Source organism: Trachypithecus francoisi, unplaced genomic scaffold (assembly GCF_009764315.1).
Source record: "Trachypithecus francoisi isolate TF-2019V2 unplaced genomic scaffold, Tfra_2.0 Lachesis_group12, whole genome shotgun sequence".
NCBI lineage: Eukaryota > Metazoa > Chordata > Mammalia > Primates > Cercopithecidae > Trachypithecus > Trachypithecus francoisi.
In genome coordinates this window covers 56,472,208-56,494,547 of record NW_022681457.1, presented here as the reverse complement: position 1 = coordinate 56,494,547, position 22,340 = coordinate 56,472,208, and the positions used below count along the sequence as shown (strand labels likewise).

Sequence of the window (22,340 nt, the reverse complement as noted above, 5' to 3'; positions counted from 1 at the left end):
CTTTGGGAGGCCGAGGTGGGTCGATCACCTGAGGTCAGGAGTTCAACACCAGCCTGGCCAACATGGTGAAACCCCTTCTCTACTAAAAATACAAAAATTAGCCAGCTGTTATGGCACATGCCTGTAATCCCAGCTACTTGGGAAGCTGAGGCAGGAGAATCCCATGAACCCGGGAGGCAGAGGTTCCAGTGAGCAGAGATCGCATCACTGTACTCCAGCCTTGGCAACAGAGCAACACTCCGTCTCAAAAAAAAAAAAAAACAAAAAACAAAACAAAAAAAACACATAGTTCAAAGATGGGAGAAAGACAAAATTGTGTCGTCATTTTAATGTCTCTATGAGTTTGACAACCAAAAGGACTTGCATTCCTCAGATGAAAGGTATTTTGTTGTTGTTGTTGTTGTTGTTGTTGTTTTTATACTTTAAGTTCTAGGGTACATGTGCATAACGTGCAGGTTTGTTACATATGTATACTTATGCCATGTTGGTGTGCTGCACCCATCAACTCATCAGCACCCATCAATTCATCATTTATATCATGTATAACTCCCCAATGCAATCCCTCCCTCCTCCCCCCTCCCCATGATAGGCCCCAGTGTGTGATGTTCCCCTTCCCGAGTCCAAGTGATCTCATTGTTCAGTTCCCACCTATGAGTGAGAACATGCGGTGTTTCGTTTTCTCTTCTTGTGATAGTTTGCTAAGAATGATGGTTTCCAGCTGCATCCATGTCCCTACAAAGGATGCAAACTCATCCTTTTGGATGGCTGCATTGTATTCCATGGTGTATATATGCCACATTTTCTTAATCCAGTCTGTCACAGATGGACATTTGGGTTGATTCCAAGTCTTTGCTATTGTGAATAGTGCTGCAATAAACATACGTGTGCATGTGTCTTTGTAGTAGAGTAATTTATAATCCTTTGGTTATATACCCAGTAGTGGGATGGCTGGGTCATATGGTACATCTAGTTCTAGATCCTTGAGGAATTGCCATACTGTTTTCCATAATGGTTGAACTAGTTTACAATCCCACCAACAGTGTAAAAGTGTTCCTATTTCTCCACATCCTCTCCAACACCTGTTGTTTCCTGACTTCTTAATGATTGCCATTCTAACTGGTGTGAGATGGTATCTCATTGTGGTTTTGATTTGCATTTCTCTGATGGCCAGTGATGATGAGCATTTTTTCATGTGTCTGTTGGCTGTATGGATGTCTTCTTTTGAGAAATGTCTGTTCATGTCCTTTCCCCACTTTTTGATGGGGTTGTTTGTTTTTTTCTTGTAGATTTGTTTGAGTTCTTTGTAGATTCTGGATATTAGCCCTTTGTCAGATGAGTAGGTTGCAAAAATTTTCTCCCATTCTGTAGGTTGCCTGTTCACTCTGATGGTAGTTTCTTTTGCTGTGCAAAAGCTCTTTAGTTTAATTAGATCCCATTTGTCAATTTTGGCTTTTGCTGCCATTGCTTTTGGTGTTTTAGACATGAAGTCCTTGCCCATGCCTATGTCCTGAATGGTACTACCTAGATTTTCTTCTAGGGTTTTTATGGTATTAGGTCTAACATTTAAGTCTCTAATCCATCTTGAATTAATTTTTGTATAAGGGGTAAGGAAAGGATCCAGTTTCAGCTTTCTACTTATGGCTAGCCAATTTTCCCAGCACCATTTATTAAATAGGGAATCCTTTCCCCATTTCTTGTTTCTCTCAGGTTTGTCAAAGATCAGATGGCTGTAGATGTGTGGTATTATTTCTGAGGACTCTGTTCTGTTCCATTGGTCTATTTCTCTGTTGTTGTACCAGTACCATGCTGTTTTGGTTACTGTAGCCTTGTAGTATAGTCTGAAGTCAGGTAGCATGATGCCTCCAGCTTTGTCCTTTTGACTTAGGATTGTCTTGGCAATGCGGGCTCTTTTTTGGTTCCATATGAACTTTAAAGCAGTTTTTTCCAATTCTGTGAAGAAAGTCATTGGTAGCTTGATGGGGATGGCATTGAATCTATAAATAACCTTGGACAGTATGGCCATTTTCACGATATTGATTCTTCCTATCCATGAGCATGGTATGTTCTTCCATTTGTTTGTGTCCTCTTTGATTTCACTGAGCAGTGGTTTGTAGTTCTCCTTGAAGAGGTCCTTGACATCCCTTGTAAGTTGGATTCCTAGGTATTTTATTCTCTTTGAAGCAATTGTGAATGGAAGTTCATTCATGATTTGGCTCTCTGTTTGTCTGTTACTGGTGTATAAGAATGCTTGTGATTTTTGCACATTAATTTTGTATCCTGAGACTTTGCTGAAGTTGCTTATCAGCTTAAGGAGATTTTGGGCTGAGACGATGGGGTTTTCTAAATATACAATCATGTCATCTGCAAACAGGGACAATTTGACTTCTTCTTTTCCTAACAGGATACCCTTGATTTCTTTCTCTTGCCTGATTGCCATAGCCAGAACTTCCAACACTATGTTGAATAGGAGTGGTGAGAGAGGGCATCCCTGTCTTGTGCCAGTTTTCAAAGGGAATTTTTCCAGTTTTTGCCCATTCACTATGATATTAGCTGTGGGTTTGTCATAAATAGCTCTTATTATTTTGAGGTACGTTCCATCAATACCGAATTTATTGAGCGTTTTTAGCATAAAGGGCTGTTGAATTTTGTCAAAAGCCTTTTCTGCATCTACTGAGATAATCATGTGGTTCTTGTCTTTGGTTCTGTTTATATGCTGGATTACGTTTATTGATTTGCGAATGTTGAACCAGCCTTGCATCCCAGGGATGAAGCCCACTTGATCATGGTGGATAAGCTTTTCGATGTGCTGCTGAATCCGGTTTGCCAGTATTTTATTGAGAATTTTTGCATCGATGTTCATCAGGGATATTGGTCTAAAATTCTCTTTTTTTGTTGTGTCTCTGCCAGGCTTTGGTATCAGGATGATGTTGGCCTCATAAAATGAGTTAGGGAGGATTCTCTCTTTTTCTATTGATTGGAATATTTTCAGAAGGAATGGTACCAGCTCCTCCTTGTACCTCTGGTAGAATTCAGCTGTGAATCCATCTGGTCCTGGACATTTTCGTGGGTAGGCTATTAATTGTTGACTCAATTTCAGAGCCTGCTATTGGTCTATTCAGGGATTCAACTTCTTCCTGGTTTAGTCTTGGGAGAGTATAAGTGTCCAGGAAATTATCCGTGTCTTCTAGATTTTCTAGTTGATTTGCATAGAGGCATTTATAGTATCCTCTGATGGTTGTTTGTATTTCTGTGGGGTCGGTGGTGATATCCCCTTTATCATTTTTTATTGCGTCTATTTGATTCCTCTCTCTTTTCTTCTTTATTAGTCTTGCTAGTGGTCTGTCAATTTTGTTGATCTTTTCAAAAAACCAACTCCTGGATTCATTGATTTTTTAGAGGGTTTTTTGTGTCTCTATCTCCTTCAGTTCTGCTCTGATCTTAGTTATTTCTTGCCTTCTGCTAGCTTTTGAATGTGTTTGCTCTTGCCTCTAGTTCTTTTAATTGTGATGTTAGAGTGTCAATTTTAGATCTTTCCTGCTTTCTCTTGTGGGCATTTAGTGCTATAAATTTCCCTCTACACACTGCTTTAAATGTGTCCCAGAGATTCTGGTATGTTGTATCTTTGTTCCCATTGATTTCAAAGAACATCTTTATTTCTGCTTTCATTTCGTTATGTACCCAGTAGTCATTCAGGAGCAGGTTGTTCAGTTTCCATGTATTTGAGCGGTTTTGATTGAGTTTCTTAGTCCTGAGTTCTAGTTTGATTGCACTGTGGTCTGAGAGAGAGTTTGTTATAATTTCTGTTCTTTTACATTTGCTGAGGAGTGCTTTACTTCCAATTATGTGGTCAATTTTGGAATAAGTGCGATGTGGTGCTGAGAAGAATGTATATTCTGTTGATTTGGGGTGGAGAGTTCTATAGATGTCTATTAGGTCCGCTTGGTGCAGAGATGAGTTCAATTCCTGGATATCCTTGTTAACTTTCTGTCTCGTTGATCTGTCTAATGTTGACAGTGGAGTGTTGAAGTCTCCCATTATTATTGTATGGGAGTCTAAGTCTCTTTGTAGGTCTCTAAGGACTGGCTTTATGAATCTGGGTGCTCCTGTATTGGGTGCATATATATTTAGGAGAGTTAGCTCTTCCTGTTGAATTGATCCCTTTACCATTATGTAATGGCCTTCTTTGTCTCTTCTGATCTTTGATGGTTTAAAGTCTATTTTATCAGAGACTAGGATTGCAACCCATGCTTTTTTTGTTCTCCATTTGCTTGGTAGATCTTCCTCCATCCCTTTATTTTGAGCCTATGTATGTCTCTGCATGTGAGATGGGTCTCCTGAATACAGCAGACTGATGGGTCTTGACTCTTGATCCAGTTTGCCAGTCTGTGTCTTTTATTTGGAGCATTTAGTCCATTTACATTTAAGGTTAATATTGTTATGTGTGAACTTGATCCTGTCATTATGATATTAACTGGTTATTTTGCTCGTTAGTTGATGCAGTTTCTTCCTAGCATCGATGGTCTTTACATTTTGGCATGTTTTTGCCATGTCTGGTACCGGTTGTTCCTTTCCATGTTTAGGGCTTCCTTCAGGGTCTCTTGTAAGGCAGGCCTGGTGGTGACAAAATCTCTAAGCATTTGCTTATCTGTGAAGGATTTTATTTCTCGTTCACTTATGAAACTTAGTTTGGCTGGATATGAAATTCTGGGTTTAAAATTCTTTTCTTTAAGAACGTTGAATATTGGCCCCCACTCTCTTCTGGCTTGTAGAGTTTCTGCCGAGAGATCTGCTGTTAGTCTGATGGGCTTCCCTTTGTGGGTAACCCGACCTTTCTCTCTGGCTGCCCTTAAGATTTTTTCCTTCATTTCAACTTTGGTGAATCTGGCAATTATGTGTCTTGGAGTTGCTCTTCTGGAGGAGTATCTTTGTGGCGTTCTCTGTATTTCCTGAATTTGAATGTTGGCCTGCCCTACTAGGTTGGGGAAGTTCTCCTGGATGATATCCTGAAGAGTGTTTTCCAACTTGGTTCCATTTTCCCCCTCACTTTCAGGCTCCCCAATCAGATGTAGATTTGGTCTTTTTACATAATCCCATACTTCTTGCAGGCTTTGTTCATTTCTTTTTCTTCTTTTTTCTTTTGGTTTCTCTTCTCGCTTCATTTCATTCATTTGATCCTCAATCCCTGATACTCTTTCTTCCAGTTGATCGAGTCGGTTACTGAAGCTTGTGCATTTGTCACGTATTTCTCGTGTCATGGTTTTCATCTCTGTCATTTCGTTTATGATCTTCTCTGCATTAATTAGTCTAGCTGTCAATTCTTCCACTCTTTTTTCAAGATTTTTAGTTTCTTTGCGCTGGGTACGTAATTACTCCTTTAGCTCTGAGAAGTTTGATGGACTGAAGCCTTCTTCTCTCATCTCGTCAAAGTCATTCTCTGACCAGCTTTGATCCGTTGCTGGCGATGGGCTGCGCTCCTTTGCAGGGGGAGATGCGCTCTTATTTTTTGAATTTCCAGCTTTTCTGCCCTGCTTCTTCCCCATCTTTGTGTTTTATCTGTCTCTGGTCTTTGGTGATGGTGATGTACTGATGGGATTTTGGTATAGGTGTCCTTCCTGTTTGATAGTTTTCCGTCTGACAGTTGGAAGGACTGTCTGTTGGTCTGTTGGCGATTGCTTGAGGTCCACTCCAGACCCTGTTTGCCTGGGTATCAGCAGCAGAGGTTGCCGAAGATAGAATATTTCTGAACAGCAAGTGTACCTGTCTGATTCTTCCTTTGGAAGTTTCCTCTCGGAGTGACTCCACACTGTGAGGTGTGGGGTGTCAGACTGCCCCTAGTGGGGGATGTCTCCCAGCTAGGCTACTCAGGGGTCAGGGACCCACCTGAGCAGGCAGTCTGTCCGTTCTGGGATGTCAACCTCCGCGTTGGGAGATCCACGGCTCTCCCCAAAGCTGTCAGACATGGTCGTTCGCTTCTGCACCGGCCCCTGCTGCTTCCGCTATTGGACTTCAGCTGTGGGCTGTCCCCAGAGGTGGAGTCTACAGAGACAGGCAGGCTTCCTTGAGCTGCTGTGAGCTCCACCCAGTTTGAGCTTCCCAGCGGCTTTGTTTACCTACTTAAGCCTCAGCAATGGTGGGCGCCCCTCTCCCAGCCTCGCTGCTGCCTTGCGGATAGATCACCGCAGACTGCTGAGTTAGCAGTGAGGGAGGCTCCGTGGGCGTGGGACCCTCCCGGCCAGGTGTGGGATATATTCTCCTGGTGTGCCTGTTTCCTTAAAGCGCAGTATTGGGGTGGGAGTTACCCGATTTTCCAGGTGTTGTGTGTCTCAGTTCCCCTGGCTAGGAAAAGGGATTTCCTTCCCCCTTGCGCTTCCAGGTGAGGTGATGCCTCGCCCTGCTTCAGCTCTCACTGGTCAGGCTGCAGCAGCTGACCAGCACCGATTGTCCGGCACTCCCTAGTGAGATGACCCCAGTACCTCAGTTGAAAATGCAGAAATCACCGGTCTTCTCTGTCGCTCGCGCTGGGAGTTGGAGACTGGAGCTATTCCTATTCGGCCATCTTGCTCTGCCCCCCTTTTTTTGTTGTTGTTGTTGTTCCCAAATCTCAAGACCTAGATTCAGAATTTGGAGCTGCAGCAGATGTTACTTGCACATTTGTGGGTATTTTAGCAATCAGAGGACAGGGAAAGTGGAGATTCTCATGTCTACATATCTACTCAACACTCACATGTTACTCTGGTCCCCTGGTCTCTGGTCCCCTGGTCTCTGAATCAGTTTCAGGTCTGAAGATACAAGAGTCAGTGAAAGAGGTGAAATGGTTGATTGCTCTCCCGTGAAGTTTGTAGAAATCTGTGAGTTTACTGGAAGCCTGAGAGGAAAATTCCCCTGTAGAGAAAAGCTTGGTTGGCGTCTTATGTGTTTATATCATGTCTGCTAATTCTAGACAGTGTGTGGAAAATATAGTTAAAAGAAAAATTTTCTCCAGCCCCAGAAAATTCCAAAATGATAGAACAGAAAGAAACTGTTTTATTAAACAATTTAACCGAATGTGACACACATCATAGTCAATCTGCTCAAGAGACTGCCAAGACAGAAAGACAGTCACCACAGTTAGTCCACAAGTAGAAAAATTTACAGCACCACGGCATACGTAGTTCATCCTAAATTCACCTGGCAACTGGCAAGGCCATAGGTGTATGGTTATTGGTTATATTCAATGACAAAATAAACTTTTCACATCTTCATAACAGGAGGTAATTCTGCAACGTGCAGCCAGGTGCCTGCTGAAGGTAGGCTCCTACTCTCCTACAGAAATGGTTGAATAGGGTGTTATCTTTTTGTCTATTAATATTTTAAAGCAGGCCGGGCACAGTGGCTCACGCCTGTAATCCCAGCACTTTGGGAGGCCAAGGCGGGCAGTTCACGAGGTCAGGAGATCAAGACCATCCTGGCTAACACAGTGAAACCCTGTCTCTACTAAAAAAAATACAAAAAATTAGCTGGGCATGGTGGCAGGTGCCCATAGTCCCAGCTACTTGGGAGGCTGAGGCAGGAGAATGGCGTGAACCTGGGAGGTGGAGTTTGCAGTGAGCTGAGATTGCACCACTGCACTCCAGCCTGGGCGACACAGTGAGACTCCTTCTCAAAAAAAAACAAAAAACAAAAACAAGAAATTTAAAAGCCATGGCTCTAACTGCTTTAGCACTGGGCTAGAGTACCCTGCTTGCCCTATCCTGATGGCCAGTGTCCTCTCTTGACTCCTACCATCAGCCATTGACACATAGGCCACAACAGAAAGCTCACAGCTGGCAGCTCATATCTTACATGAACACCAATTGCCACAGCAGCACTCCAGTGTCACATCAGACAGTGAAGCCTGAGCTGCAGGAGGAGAGTCTGCAGGCCTCCTGGGTGAAACTGCATCTTCACAATAATGAGAATGGGAGCAGTGTTTCAGCCTCAGTTTCTATTTATAATGGTGACATGAAAAAAATACTGCTGATTTCCAGCATGAGTCGGGATAGAGATAGGTCTAAGAGTTCTCCCTGTGACAGCCCACCTCATTCACAGATACCACGGGATGTTAATAGGGCTTCTGAACAGAAACCCAAAGGATTTGAGCAAAAAACAGCTCTCCATCTGAGCAAGATTATATCGAGAGAAAATAAAAAGTTAAAAGCATCTTTAAAAACAAAACTCAGATTAGATATAATATTGATCAAGTCCACCAGAAAATATTCCTCTAAAAAAAAATTTATCTGTAAATACCCAAAGTGCACAACTATTCTCAGCATGAGAACCATGAGCATTATAAAGACACAGGACAGGACAGGTGCAGTGGCTCATGCCCGTAATCCCAGCACTTTGGAAGGCTAAGGCAGGTGGATCATCTGAGGTTAGGAGTTTGAGACTAGTCTGACCAACATGGTGAAACCCTGCCTCTACTAAAAATACAAAATTAGCCAGGCATGGTGGCTCATGCCTGTTATCCTAGTTTCTTGGGAGGCTTAGGCAGGAGAACCACTTGAACCCAGGAGGCGGAGGTTGCAGTGAGCCCAGATCATGCCGTTGCACTCCAGCCTGGGAAACGAGTGAAACTCCATCTCAAAAAAAAAGAAAAAAGAAAATATTAAAAACAATTGCAACAAAAGCAAAAAATTGACAAATGAGACCTAACTAAACCAAAGAACTTCTTCACATCAAAGGAAACTATCAACAGAGTAAACAACCTACAGAATAGAATAATGTATTTGCAAACTATGCTGCTGACAAACATCTAATATCCGTAATCCATAAAATACTTAAAGAAATTTACAAGGAATAACAAACAACCTTATCAAAAAGGAAGCCAAGAAGATGAACAGATGCCTTTCAAAGGAAGGTATACAGGTGGCTAACAAGCATATAAAAAAAATACTCATCATTAATCATTAGAGAAATGCAAAGAAAATACACAATGAGATACCATCTCACACAAGCCAGAATGGCTATTATTAAAACATCAAAAAATTACAGATGCAGGGCTGGGCGCAGTAGCTTCTGCCTGTAATGCTAGCACTTTGGGAGGCTGAGGTGGGTGGATCACTTGAGGCCAGGAGTTTGAGACCAGCCTGGTCAACATGGTAAAACCCCATCTCTACGAAAAATAGAAAATATTAGCCGTGCATGGTGGCAAATGCCTATAATCCCAGCTATTCAGGAGGCTGAGACATGAGAATCGCTTGAACCCGGGAAGCAGGACGTGGAGGTTGCAATGAGCCGAGATTGCGAGATTGTGCCACTGCACTCCAGCCTGGGCAACAGAGCAAGACTGTCTCAAAAAAAAAAAAAAAAAGATCCTGGCAAGGTGGTGGGAGTGTAAATTAGTTCAATCATTGTGAAAAGCAGTTTGGTGATTCCTCAGAGAACTAAAAACAGAACTAGCATTTGACCCAGCAACCTCATAATTCGGTGTATGCCTCAAGAAATATAAGTTATTCTGCCATAAAAGCACATGCACACTCATGATCACTGCAGAACTATTCACAATAGCAAAGACATGAAATCAACCTGAATCCTATCAATGGTAAACTGGATAAAGAAAATATAATACAGAGAAGGGCAGTGGCTCATGCCTGTAATCGCAGCAATTTAAGAGGCCAAGCAATTTAAGAGGCTCAAGACTGCCTGAGTTCAAGAGTTTGTGAACAGCCAAGGCAACATGGAGAAACCCCATTTCTACAAAGTATACTAAAGGAAAATCAGCTGGGTGTGGTGGTGTGCACCTGTAGTCCCAGCTATATAAGGGGCTGAGGTAGGAGGATTGCTTGGACCCAGGATGTTGAGGCTGAAGTGAGCCAAGATCGCGCCGCTATCCTCCAGCCTACATGACAGAGTAAGACCCTGCCTCCCCTTAAAATAAAATGAGAAGGCCGGGTGTGGTGGCTCATGCCTGTAATCTCAGCACTTTGGGAGGCCAAGGAGGGCAGATCACCTAAGGTCAGGAATTTGAGACCAGCCTGGCCAACAGAGAGAAATTCCATCTCTATTAAAAGTACAAAATTAGCTGGGCATAGTGGTGCATGCCTGTAAGGCCAGCTACTTAGGAGACTGAGGCAAGAGAATCACTTGAACCCGGGAGGCAGAGGTTGCAGTGAGCAGAGATCACGCCATTGCACTCCAGCCTGGGCAGCAAGAGTGAAACTCCATCTCAAATAATAATAAAACAAGAAGAAAACAAAATAGAATATTTATATAAAAAGAAAAATATAGTATATAAATATCATGGAATACTGTATGGCCATAAAAAAGAACAAGATCATGTTTTTTGCAGCAACATGGATGGAACTGTAGTCCATTATCCTTAGAAAACTAATGTTGAAAGAGAAAAGCAAATGCATGTTTTCTTTTTTCCTTGAGACAGAGTCTAGCTCTGTAGCTCAGGCTGGAGTGCAGTGGCTTGATCTCAGCTTATCACAACCTGCGTCTCCCAGGTTCAAGTGATTTTCCTGCCTCAGCCTCCTGAGTTGGGTTTACAGGCATGTGCCACCACGCCCGGCTAAATTTTGTATTTTTAGTAGAGACGGGGTTTCACCATGTTGGTCAGGCTGGTCTCAAACTCCTGACCTCGTGATCCACTCGCCTGAGCCTTCCAAAGTGCTGGGATTACAAGCGTGAGCCACTGTGCTCAGCTGAATGTTCTCATTTCTAAGTAAGAGCTAAATAATAAGAACACATGGACACAAATGGGAAAACAACAGACACTGAAGCCTACTTGAGGGTGGAGGGTGAGAGAGCAAAGATTTAAAAAAAAAAAAAAGTTTGGTCTTATACTTAGTACCTCTGTGACAAAATAATTTACATCGAAGTTTCATGACACAACTTTACCTATATAGTAAACCTGCACCTGTACCCCTAAAACAGAAATAACAGTTAAAAGAAAGAAACTCAATGGGTAGGGAAGAGTGCAATGTAGGCAGGTCTGGCTTGTGCTGCTTATTTCTGGGTCCACACAGCAGGTGAGATTATGAACAGGTGGCCCAGAACCCCAAGTTGGTGGAGAAAACAGGTTGCTGCTACAGATTCAGTGTCTGGGGGTAGGGATATGCCAAAAGATTTGTAGACAATTTTATGGGATTTTGCCAAAAAAACACTAGGATCACAAATGCCATGGTTAAGTTTTTGAGGGTGGTGTCTAGTCCTGGGAGTGGTGTGCAGTGTCTAGTGGGCATAACTGTTAGTAGGTGGGAATCCTGTGGTGGCAGCTGTGGAAAAATGGGATCATCAGAGCTCCTATTCTTTTTTTTTTTTTTTTTTTTTGAGATGGAGTCTCGCTCTGTCGCCCAGGCTGGAGAGCAGTGGCTCGATTTCAGCTCACTGCAAGCTCCGCCTCCTGGGTTCACGCCATTCTCCTGTTTCAGCCTCCTGAGTAGCTGGAACTACAGGCACCTGCCACCGCGCCCAGCTAATTTTTTGTATTTTTAGTAGAGATGGGGTTTCACTGTGGTCTCCTCTCCTGACCTCATAATCTGCCCGCCTCAGCCTCCCAAAGTGCTGGGATTACAGGTGTGAGCCACTGCGCCCACCAGAGTTCCTATTCTCCAAGTTTTCAGTCCTCTCTCACCCTAAGAGGAGATCTGGAATCAGAACAATGAGCAGTGTGACAGCCTGTGTACAGGATAGCAGAGCCTCTCCTTCCCACACACCCAGAGTTTTATTCCAGGCCAGGCCTCCGTGATATTTTTTCTGGCACCAGATTGTTTGTTAACACCAAACAATTCTGCAACACCAACTCACTCACTGTCTAACACTTGAATTCTGAAACCACCCAGAGTGAGCACAGACCTTGATTCAGGGCTCTGTCCCACAGTATTGTCCTTACAGCAGATGCCAATCACAAACTCCATGGGCCCACCTATATTTCTTTTTCTTTTCTTTTTTTTTGAGTCAGACTCTCACTCTGTAGCTCAGGCTGGAGTGCAGTGGTGCGATCTTGGATCACTGCAACTTCTGCATCCAGGGTTCAAGTGATTCTCCTGCCTCAGCCTCCTGAGTAGCTGGGATTACAGCCACACACCACCATGCCCAGGTAATTTTTGTTATTTTTAGTAGAGACAGGGTTTCACCATGTTGGCCAGGCTGGTGTTGAACTCCTGACCTCAAGGGATCTGCTTGCCTCAGCCTCCCAAAGTGCTGAGATTATAGGCATGAGCAATCATGCCAGCCCCATCCATATTTCTGAGCTACTGTTTAAAAATTGGGGAATTCCATAATCTCCTTCAAGTTCAGTAATTTGATACAGCTATTCAGACCTCAGTAAAACACTGTAGTTATGCCGACCAGTTTATAATAAAAAATACAACCCAGGAAACGGCAAACGGAAGAAAGATGAAGCATAAAGATAATCTTGGTAAAGTGCTGTAATTAATAAAATTCTCTATCCTTTTTGTGCTTACCTATCACAGCCAGACAGAGACTCTGCAAATCTTTTTCTCATAGAAAAATCGGCTGAATTTGTTTTCAGTGGTCAAAATAGAATACTTGTTATCCAAACTTCACTTATCTTCTTCCAACAGCTCCTGAACTTTGAGCCATTCTCAGTCTGAGCCAACATAAACCCCATTTTATGTCCCTTCTAAGAACATGCTGACTTCATGGTAAAATATTCTCTGATCCAGAATCTGATTTTTCACCCTCCATTTGCCATTCCCCTCCTACCTTCTTTCTAATCTTATTTGCTCCTTCCTATGAAAGAAAGCCCTCGTCTGCCTATCCTTTGCAATCCTTAAAGATATTATAGTTGGTACTTCCACCTACTACAATACTCCTTTAGAATTTAAATTTACAAAAATCTGACTTTATTTCTCAAAGTCTAGAAACTGCCTCAAAGCATGAATAACTTTATCTTCAGTGAGATCATTTCAGCCCCATTCCACCTTAATCTTAACTGCGTCTGCCTGAGGGTCCCCAGCTTTTCAGGGCTCTGTAGCTTCTCTCGCGATAAAAGCTTTTTTCCATGGCCGAGGTGAGCAGGCTAGGAAATCTGCAGGGGAGGCTCCCCAGGAAGAACTAACTAGGCCTTTAATAACCTCCTTTTGCGGGCTCAATATTAGCCTTAGCTTACAGTAACTGGGCTCAAGCTTCAATTTTTATGTCAGTTATTTACTCAGTTTTTAAAACTAAGTGTTTGAAACATCCAGCAAAATTACTGAAACACAGTGTTCATATAAGTGAAAAAAATTTTAAGGTGCTTACATTTCATACCTCAACAAGAAAACCCAAAGTATCTATTCCTTTCAGACAATAAATGTATTATTTGATTATTTGCATTAAAAATTATAGGGCCGGGCGCGGTGGCTCAAGCCTGTAATCCCAGCACTTTGGGAGGCCGAGACGGGTGGATCACGAGGTCAGGAGATCGAGACCATCCTGGCTAACACGGTGAAACCCCGTCTCTACTAAAAAATACAAAAAATTGGCCAGGCGAGGTGGCGGTCGCCTGTAGTCCCAGCTACTCGGGAGGCTGAGGCAGGAGAATGGCGTGAACCCGGGAGGCGGAGCTTGCAGTGAGCTGAGATCCGGCCACAGCACTTCCAGCCTGGGCAGCAGAGCGAGACTCCGTCTCAAAAAAAAAAAAAAAAAAATTATGTAGTAGGCCAGACATGGCAGCTCATGCCTGTAATCCCAGCACTTTGGGAGGCCAAGGCGGGCGGATCATGAGGTCAGCAGATCAAGACCATCCTGGCTAACAGGGTGAAACCCCATCTCTACTAAAAATACAAAAAATTGGCCGGGCGAGGTGGCAGGCGTCTGTATTCCTAGTTACTCGGGAGATTGAGGCAGGAGAATGGTGTGAACCTGGGAGGCGGGGCTTGCGGCAGTGAGCCAAGATTGTGCCATTGCACTCCAGCCTAGGTGACAAAGCGAGACCCCGTCTCAAAAATAAAAATAAAAAAGAAAATTATGTAGTAAACAATTAGTCATATGGGAACACTCCTAAGAGGTACCAAGTTTCATCTTGTAATATTTAGCGTTAAAATCAGAAATTAAGTTCACAGGCTACAGAACAAAAATATTCACTGTCAGAGATTTACCTTGCAAAAAGAAATGAATCTATGCAACTCTACAACCCTCTCTCAGGAAACACTGCACTATGCCACAAGTTCTTGCACTTTCTTACTGGAGTCAGGTTTTTTTCCTGTCTTTGGGGATACTATTTTTTTTTCACTAATCTTAGAGAATCCAGGTGGCAGAAATTATTTCTGTTTTGCTCTCAATACCATCAGCTGATTGGGTGACCAGCTATGTGTCTCCAAGAAATGGAAGCTGGGTTGGGTGAAGACGATCTTAATGTCTAAATGTTAGCTTTCAAAGGAAGAGTATGCCAGGAGATGCCTCTCAGTCCCAGGGCATCCACCTCCTCCCTGGAGCGGATATACTCCATACCTCAAGTTGTCCTAGGGGAGAAAACGACCCAGAAGCTGATACTACCTAGACACTGTAGCAGACATAGACATAGTGGGTATCTTGGTAGAGATACCAAGTATATAGAGAGTACTAAAACCCAGGAACAGAAAAACACTAAATGGTTGCTGCGGACACAAAACCCCTTAAAGTTTCCAAGAAAAAACTGACCCCAAAACGTTTTCGTAAGATCTCTATACCTAGGGAAGATAAAGAGAAAGACACACAAAGATTTATTTACAATGCATTGTCAGGGGATTATTCTTTGCTTTCTTCTAAAGGAAAATACTTAAAAACAGAAAACGAATCTCTTTTAATGTTCCAACCAATGCACTGTCCAAAAAAAATGATTAACTAAAATACATTATCAAGAATGTACACCAGGCTGGGCCCAGTGGCTCACAGCTGTAACCCCAGCACTTTGGGAGGCCAAGGCGGGCAGATCACCTGAAGTCAGGTGTATGATACCAGCCTGGCCAAAATGGTGAACCCTCATCTCCACTAAAAATATAAAATGTAGCCAAGCATGGTGGTGTATGCTTGTAATCCCAGCTACCTGGGAGGCTGAAGCAGGAAAATCACTTGAGCCTGGAGGCAGAGGTTGTGGTGAGCCACAGCACTCCAGCCTGGGCAATAGAAGGAGACTCAAAAAAAAAAAAAAAAAAAGAAAAAGAAACAAAACAAAAAGCACACTAAAAAACAGTGGCCGGGCGCGGTGGCTCACGCCTGCAATCCCAGCACTTTGGGAGGCCGAGGCGGGTGGATCACCTGAGGTTAGGAGTTCAAGACCAGCCTGCCCAACATGGTGAAACCCCGACTCTATAAAAAATAGCCGGGCATGGTGGTATGCACCTGTAATCCCAGCTACTGGGGAGGCTGAGGCAGGAGAATCGCTTGAGCCGAGATCATGCCACTGCACTCCAGCCTGGGTGACAGAGCGAGACTCCATTTCAAAAAATAAAATAAAATAAGTTAATAATCTGAACTGGGGAGGAAAAGTTAGCATTGGAACTTGTCAGAAGGAGCTGGAAATTTGGTATTTTACTTTAAGCCACAGTTAGGCAGGAGAAAAGGAGGACTGGCGGTACATTTGACACCCTGCTTGAAAAAACATGTAAAAAATGCAGGGCATAGCCAGATGCAGTGGTACAGGCCTGTACTCCCAGCACTTTTGGCCGAGGCAGGCGGATCGCGAGGTCATGAGTTCGAAACCATCCTGGCCTACACAGTGAAACTCCCTCTCTTACTAAAAATACAAAAAAATTAGCTGGGCGTGGTGGCGGGCACCTATAATCCCAGCTATGCGGGAGGCTGAAGCAAGGGAATCGCTTCAACGTGGGAGGCGGAGGTTGCAGTGTGCGGAGATCACACAACTGCACTTCAGCCTTGGCAACAATAATGAAGCTCCGTCTCAGACAAAAAAAAAAAAAAGGAAAAGAAAAGAAAAACTATGCAGGGAATAATCAGTCCTCTGTGGAATGTGAAAACAGTTAAGTGACAGGTGGCTCACGCCTGTAATCCCAGCACTTTGGGAGGCCAAGGCGGGCAGATCACGAGGTCAGGAGTTCGAGACCACCCTAGCCAGCATGGTGAAACCCCATCTCTACTAAAAATACAAAAATTAGTCGGGCATGATGGCGGGAGCCTGTAATCCCAGCCACTCGGGAGGCTGAAGCAGGAGAATAGTTTGAATCAGGATGGCGGAGGTTGCAGTGAGCCGAAATCGTGCGCCACTGCACTCCAGCCCGGGCGACAGAGCGAGACTCCGTCTCAAGAAAAAAAAAAGAAAGAAAGAAAAGAAAATAGTCAAGTGACACGGAATTAGGCTGACGTGGAAATCTACTCCCTGGATTCCTACTTTAAAACACACAATCTAACTCAAATGCATTTATTTATTTTTAAATTTCTACATTAGAGGAAACGAAATTCAGTCTTAACCAAATACAAACAGCGAATTAAGCTCTGATTACAAACCAGGAAATTTGTACGCTCAAGGTGGAAATTAGGAAACTATGTCACTGTGCCTGATTACTGAATTTGGGTTTTTTCATGATGCACCTTATAAAAGTCTTTTGTTCCAGCCCCTCTAATGGACCACAAACTACAACCCATAGGGGTGCTCTATAATTTTTGAACAACTCTAATTAAATTCTTTAATATTTTTGCGGTGACTCCCATACATTTTTAAAAGAAGAAAAGGGGACTTAGGAACTCCTGTGGTCCCTGCACAATCTGGGAGAGACGCGGCGCTGCGGTGCAGAGCTGCCCAGAGAGGGCTCCAGGGCAGGGCACAGTCACTGCGCAGGGAAGAGACAGGACAGCCGGAAAGCCCGGCTGTCAGCGTACCGCCATCTTATGGCTGAAGGGGACTGAGAGCGGGGCTAGGAGAACTCGGGGCGCAGAGGGGCTGACTGCGGGGAGGCCTGAGTCCCGCCACAGCCACTTCCCACCACTTCCAACCAGCCCTTCCCCTCTCGGGATGTCAGACCCGGCGCTCTCACCATTTCTAGGCTTCCAGGGAGTCCTGGCGTCTTAGCTGTGGAGCTCCCAATACCTGTAAGTCAGGAGGCCAGGGTGACCAGGAGCTTCCGCTGCTGCTAAACGCAAAGGCAGCTGGCCAAATCCCAGAAGCTGCCCTGTCCGCTTCAGCTGGGGTCTGATTGGACGATTCTTAGCAAGCATCCCTGATTGGATGTCGTTTAAGGCCCCGCCCATTCAGGCCTGGAGTGACGGAAGACGTGTTCAGATACCCGGTTCAATGAAGAAAGAGTGACAGCCCAGCCTGCAGCCTTTTCAGGCAGGGCTTCCTCCATGAGATGAGCCAGGCCCACCCCAGAGGGGATTTGCCATTAGCTTTGTGTATAAGGTCATATACATTTATAAATAATGTACTATATGGCTATTCACAAAGGAAAAGGATAGAATAACAATTATATTTAAATTTCGGCTTTTATGAGTGTCAGGCCTCTGAGCCCAAGCCAAGCCATCGCATCCCCTGTGACTTGCACATATATGCCCAGATGGCCTGAAGTAACTGAAGAATCACAAAAGAAGTGCAAATGCCCTGTCTCGCCTTAACTGATGACATCCTCCCACAAAAGAAGTGAAAATGGTCAGTCCTTGCCTTAAGCAATGATATTATCTTGTGAAATTCATTTTCCTGGCTCATCCTGGCTCAAAAAGCTCCCCCACTGAGCATCTTGTAACCCCCACTCCTGCCTGCCAGAGAACAACCCCACTTTGACTGTAATTTTCCTTTACCTACCCAAATCCTATAAAACGGCCCCACCCTTATCTCCTTTTGCTGACTCTCTTTTCGGACTCAGCCCGCCTGCACCCAGGTAAAATAAATAGCCATGTTGCTCACACAAAGCCAGTTTGGTGGTCTCTTCACACGGACGCGCATGACAATGACCTTCCTGGTGAGACAGGAGAATTGCTCCAACCCAGGAGGCAGAGGTTGCAGTGAGCCAAGATCACGCCACTGCACTCCAGCCTAGGCGACAGAGTGAGACTCCATCTCAAAAAGAAAAAAGAAAAAAAGAAAAATTGCTACAATTTTTGCAATCACTGTTATTCTGCCTTTTTGCATATGTGGTTTATACAACTGTTTTACATCAAAAAACTTGTCCAAAGAGCCACACTTACTAAGTGGCTGGGCTGAAACTCAGAATAAACTGAATTTGTTGATCTATGCTCCTCCATAGATCAAACTATTGGCTTCTGCAGACCCATGAAATACAGGATAATTATACTTTTACAATAGAAGCTGGACTTTTTTTTTTTTTTTTTTAGATTTGTTCCCATGTAGTACTGTTTATTATTGGGAATAATCCTGTCAAGAAATTGCAGAAACACAAGGTGCCTCACAATTGTAATCCTAGCACTTTGGGAGGCTGAGTTGAAAGAATCACTTGGATTCAGTGAGTTCAAGTACAGCCTGGGCAACATAGTAAGATCCTATGTCTATGAAAACAATTTTAAAAAATTAGCCAGGCATGATGTTGCATACGTGTAGTTGCAGGTACTCAGGTTGCTGAACCAGGAGGACTGTGTGAACCAAGACAATTAAGGCTGCAATGAGCGATAATTGGTTATACCACCTACCACACTAGCCAGGATAAAAGAGTGAGACACTGTCTCAAAAAATTGCAGAAGCATTTTGAACAGACATAGAATAATTTGAAAGAATAGCTGAGAGATGAGCTTAGAAAGTCAAAGCCCGGCCGGGCGCGGTGGCTCAAGCCTGTAATCCCAGCACTTTGGGAGGCCGAGACGGGCGGATCACGAGGTCAGGAGATCGAGACCATCCTGGCGAACACTGTGAAACCCCGTCTCTACTAAAAATACAAAAACTAGCCGGGCGACGTGGCGGGCGCCTGTAGTCCCAGCTACTCGGAGGCTGAGGCAGGAGAATGGCGTAACCCGGGAGGCGGAGCTTGCAGTGAGCTGAGATCCGGCCACTGCACTGCAGCCTGGGCGACAGAGCGAGACTCCGCCTCAAAAAAAAAAAAAAAAAAAAAGAAAGTCAAAGCCCAATAGCGTTATTTATTTTTCATCATAAAATGATTTCAAAACTTGTAAAAGAAAAACAAAACTTTACAGAAATTAAATTTAACAGAGTTAAATTGAGCAAAAAATGATTTGCAAAGCAGATACCCATGGATCCAGAGTAGGCTCAGAGATACTGCAGCATAGCCACATGGTGGAAAAAGCAAAGTGACATACAGAAAATGCAAGGAAGGTACAGAAAGGGCCAGATTGATTACAGCTTAGAATTTGCCTGATCTGAACATGATTTGAACAGTTGACATTCTGATATTGTGACTGGTACAAGAATGGGTACCGTCTATTTATATATCAAGTTAGGTTTCAGTTTAGTGTGTAAAAAAAACCTATTGAAAAAAGTTAAACGTGAAAGTGACAGCATTAGAATATAATTAACGATTTTTCTCTTTTGGTCATCTCAATTTTGAGAGATATATCAAAACTTTAGATATTGATATTGGTCTGTTGCCATAAAAATATACTTATTGGCCAAGTGTGGTGGCTCACGCCTGTAATCCCAGCACTTTGGAAGGCCCAGACGGACAGATCACCTTAGATCAGGAGTTCAAGACCAGCCTGGCCAACATGGTAAAACCCCGTCTCTACAAAAATACAAAAATTAGCCAGGCATGATGGCAGGTGCCTGTAATCCCAGCTACTCCAGAGGCTGAGGCAGGAGGAGGCAGATGTTGTAGTGCATGGAAATCTCACCACTGCACTCCAGCCTGGACCACAGAACAAGACTGCATCTAAAAAAAAAAAAAAATAGAATACTTATTTAGTGTCAAATTCTACTGTAAAATGGCAGAACTGTGTGTGTGTGTGTGGAAACATGGGCTTCCGGTTATTTTATTATCTTTGTGTATTTATCTGTTTGTTTATTTATTTATTTATTTATTACTGAGATGAAGTTTCACTCTGTCACCCAGGTTGGAGTGCAATGGCGCAATCTCAACTCACTGCAACCTCCACCTCCCGAGTTCAAATGATTCTCCTGCTTCAGTCTCCCAAGTAGCTGTGATTACAGGGCCTGCCACCACACTCGGCTGATTTTTGTATTTTTAGTAGAGACGGAGTTTCACCATGTTGGCCAGACTGGTCTCAAACTCCTGACCTCAGGTGATCCGCCCACCTCAGCCTCCCAAAGTGCTAGTATTATAGGTGTGAGCCACTGTGTCTGCCCTATTATTTATTTTTTAAAGGGTTAGAAGGGGCTTCCTTGTGTTGAAATCTGCTGTTTCCAGAAGAAAAATATAAACCTGGCCTGTTTTAGGATCTACCTATTTTCTTAAATTTTCCGTTTGATTATGTCACATTTAGCACAGGTGACTCATTTTGGTTTGGTTGGTCTGTTTGGAACTAGTATACAAGCTCAGTTTAGAATGATGGCCTCCAATAACTTTTGTTTTGTTTTTTTGAGGAGTCTCACTCTGTTGCCAAGCTGGAGTGGAGTAGCGCAATCTCAGCTCACTGCAACCACTGCCTCTTGGATTCAAGCGATTCTTGTGCCTCGACCCCCCAAGTAGCAGGGATTACAGGCACATGCCACCACACCCAGATAATTTTTGTATTTTTAGTAGAGATGGGTTTTCACCCTATTGGCCATGATGGTCTTCATCTCCTGACCTCGTGATCTGCCCACCTCGGCGTCCCAAAGTGCTGGGATTACAGGGGTGAGCCACAGCCCCCCACCAACTTTGTTTTTTAAAACCCTCCCTTTTTGGTAAATTTCTTATGTAGGTCAGAGTGTGACCAAAACTCAGGGCCTTAGTGGCACTCTCAATTTCCATTATTTAGGGTTTTTGTCCTTACAATGTTATTCACAGGTTATGGTGTCTTCATAGTCACGTATATCTTTGAGTTTCTGTCAGTCCAGTCAATGACAGACTATTTCACATTCTAGAGATGACTGCATGTAAACATTTTTAATTTTTGAGAGAATACAGTGCAGTAGGGATACTACAATTTTTTTTTTAGACGGAGTTTCACTCTTGTTGCCCAGGCTGCAGTACAATAGCACAATCTCGGCTCACTGCAACCTCCACCTCCTGGGTTCAAGTGATTCTCCTGCCTCAGCCTCCTGAGTAGCTGAGATTACAGGCATGTGCCACCACCCCAGCTAATTTTTTTGTATTTTTAGTAGAGACAGGGTTTCTCCATGTTGGTCACGCTGGTCTCAAACTCCCAACCTCAGGTGATCCACCTGCCTCAGCCTCCCAAAGTGCTGAGATTACAGGTATGAGCCACCACGCCCAGCCTCGGAGACTACTATTTTGACTAGCAGGAGGATAATGCCAAAAATTGAAACAGGCCGGGAGCGGGGGCTCACAACTGTAATCCTAACACTTTGGGAGGCCAAGGTGGGCAGATTACCTGAGGTCAGGAGTTCAAGACCAGCCTGGCCAACATGGTGAAATTCTGTCTCTACTAAAAATACTAAAAATTAGCCAGGTGCAGTAGTGCGTACCTATAATCCCAGCCACTCTGGAGGCTGAGGCAGGAGAATCGCTTGAACCCGGGAGGTGGAGGTTGTGGTGAGCCAAGATCATGCCACTGCACTCCAGCCTGGACTACAGAGCAAGACTTTGTCTCAAACAAACAAACAAAAAACAAAACAAAACAAAACAAAAAGTTGAAACCATGCTTCTTAGCCAAGGTCCCCATGAACAACCAACTGAAATCCAATAGATTAAATAATGAGCTAGATAAATGATCTACTCATTTCAACCAAGCAGCCTGTTCATTAATCCCCTACAACTGCATCTCTGTAATACACGTCGTATTCTACCATGTGCAACTACAAGTATTAGCAACTGCACAGGTAGTTCTCTGTTTATCCAGTAAGTAATCAAAAGAAATTTTATTATTTAGCACAACTTAATTAGAGCTTTTAATGCCTATTGTGTAACCGTAGCCTTTACATTAGAATCTGCTATAGAGCCCTATTTTGGGGGATAAATTTCTGACCATTGCTTCATTTATGCTAAGCCATGGAAAAAATGATCTAACAGATGATGCTCCTTCAGAATAGTAATGGCCTGCTGGCAACGCTCTTTAACCTATTCTGAAGAAGTTATTTTTAACTTATGAAGTAGGTTAAAAGCAGTGGATCGATATTCTGTTTCTGATATTATAAGGCAACAAATGTTTCATTAAAACTTCTCACCCACATTAGCCCTTCATCTTTTACCTATCAAGGTGAAAGTTTTGTTATATATAATGTTGGCAGCAAAATTCTCTACATGTAAGTGTACCCCATGAGTGCATACAAGAGATTCCTTTTTTATTTCTGTTGTTCGTAGAGCCATTAGAAAACTGTGAATGAATTCTTATTGGCTGGATCCAGGTATGAC

General features: G+C 43.5%; 1 protein-coding gene across 1 annotated transcript in view; it reads right to left on the bottom strand.

The window, feature by feature from the left end:
- Positions 1–17,154, bottom strand: part of LOC117093527 (zinc finger protein 723-like) — a 43,350-nt gene extending 26,196 nt beyond the window's left edge. Inside the window, exons 1-3 of the mRNA XM_033228858.1 lie at positions 16,994–17,154; positions 14,516–14,639; positions 14,342–14,432 (exon numbers count right to left, since the gene is read on the bottom strand). Of these exons, the coding sequence (XP_033084749.1) occupies positions 14,342–14,432; positions 14,516–14,639; positions 16,994–17,154 (376 nt within the window). The remainder of the gene's footprint in view (positions 1–14,341; positions 14,433–14,515; positions 14,640–16,993) is intronic.
- Positions 17,155–22,340: the final 5,186 nt, after the last annotated feature.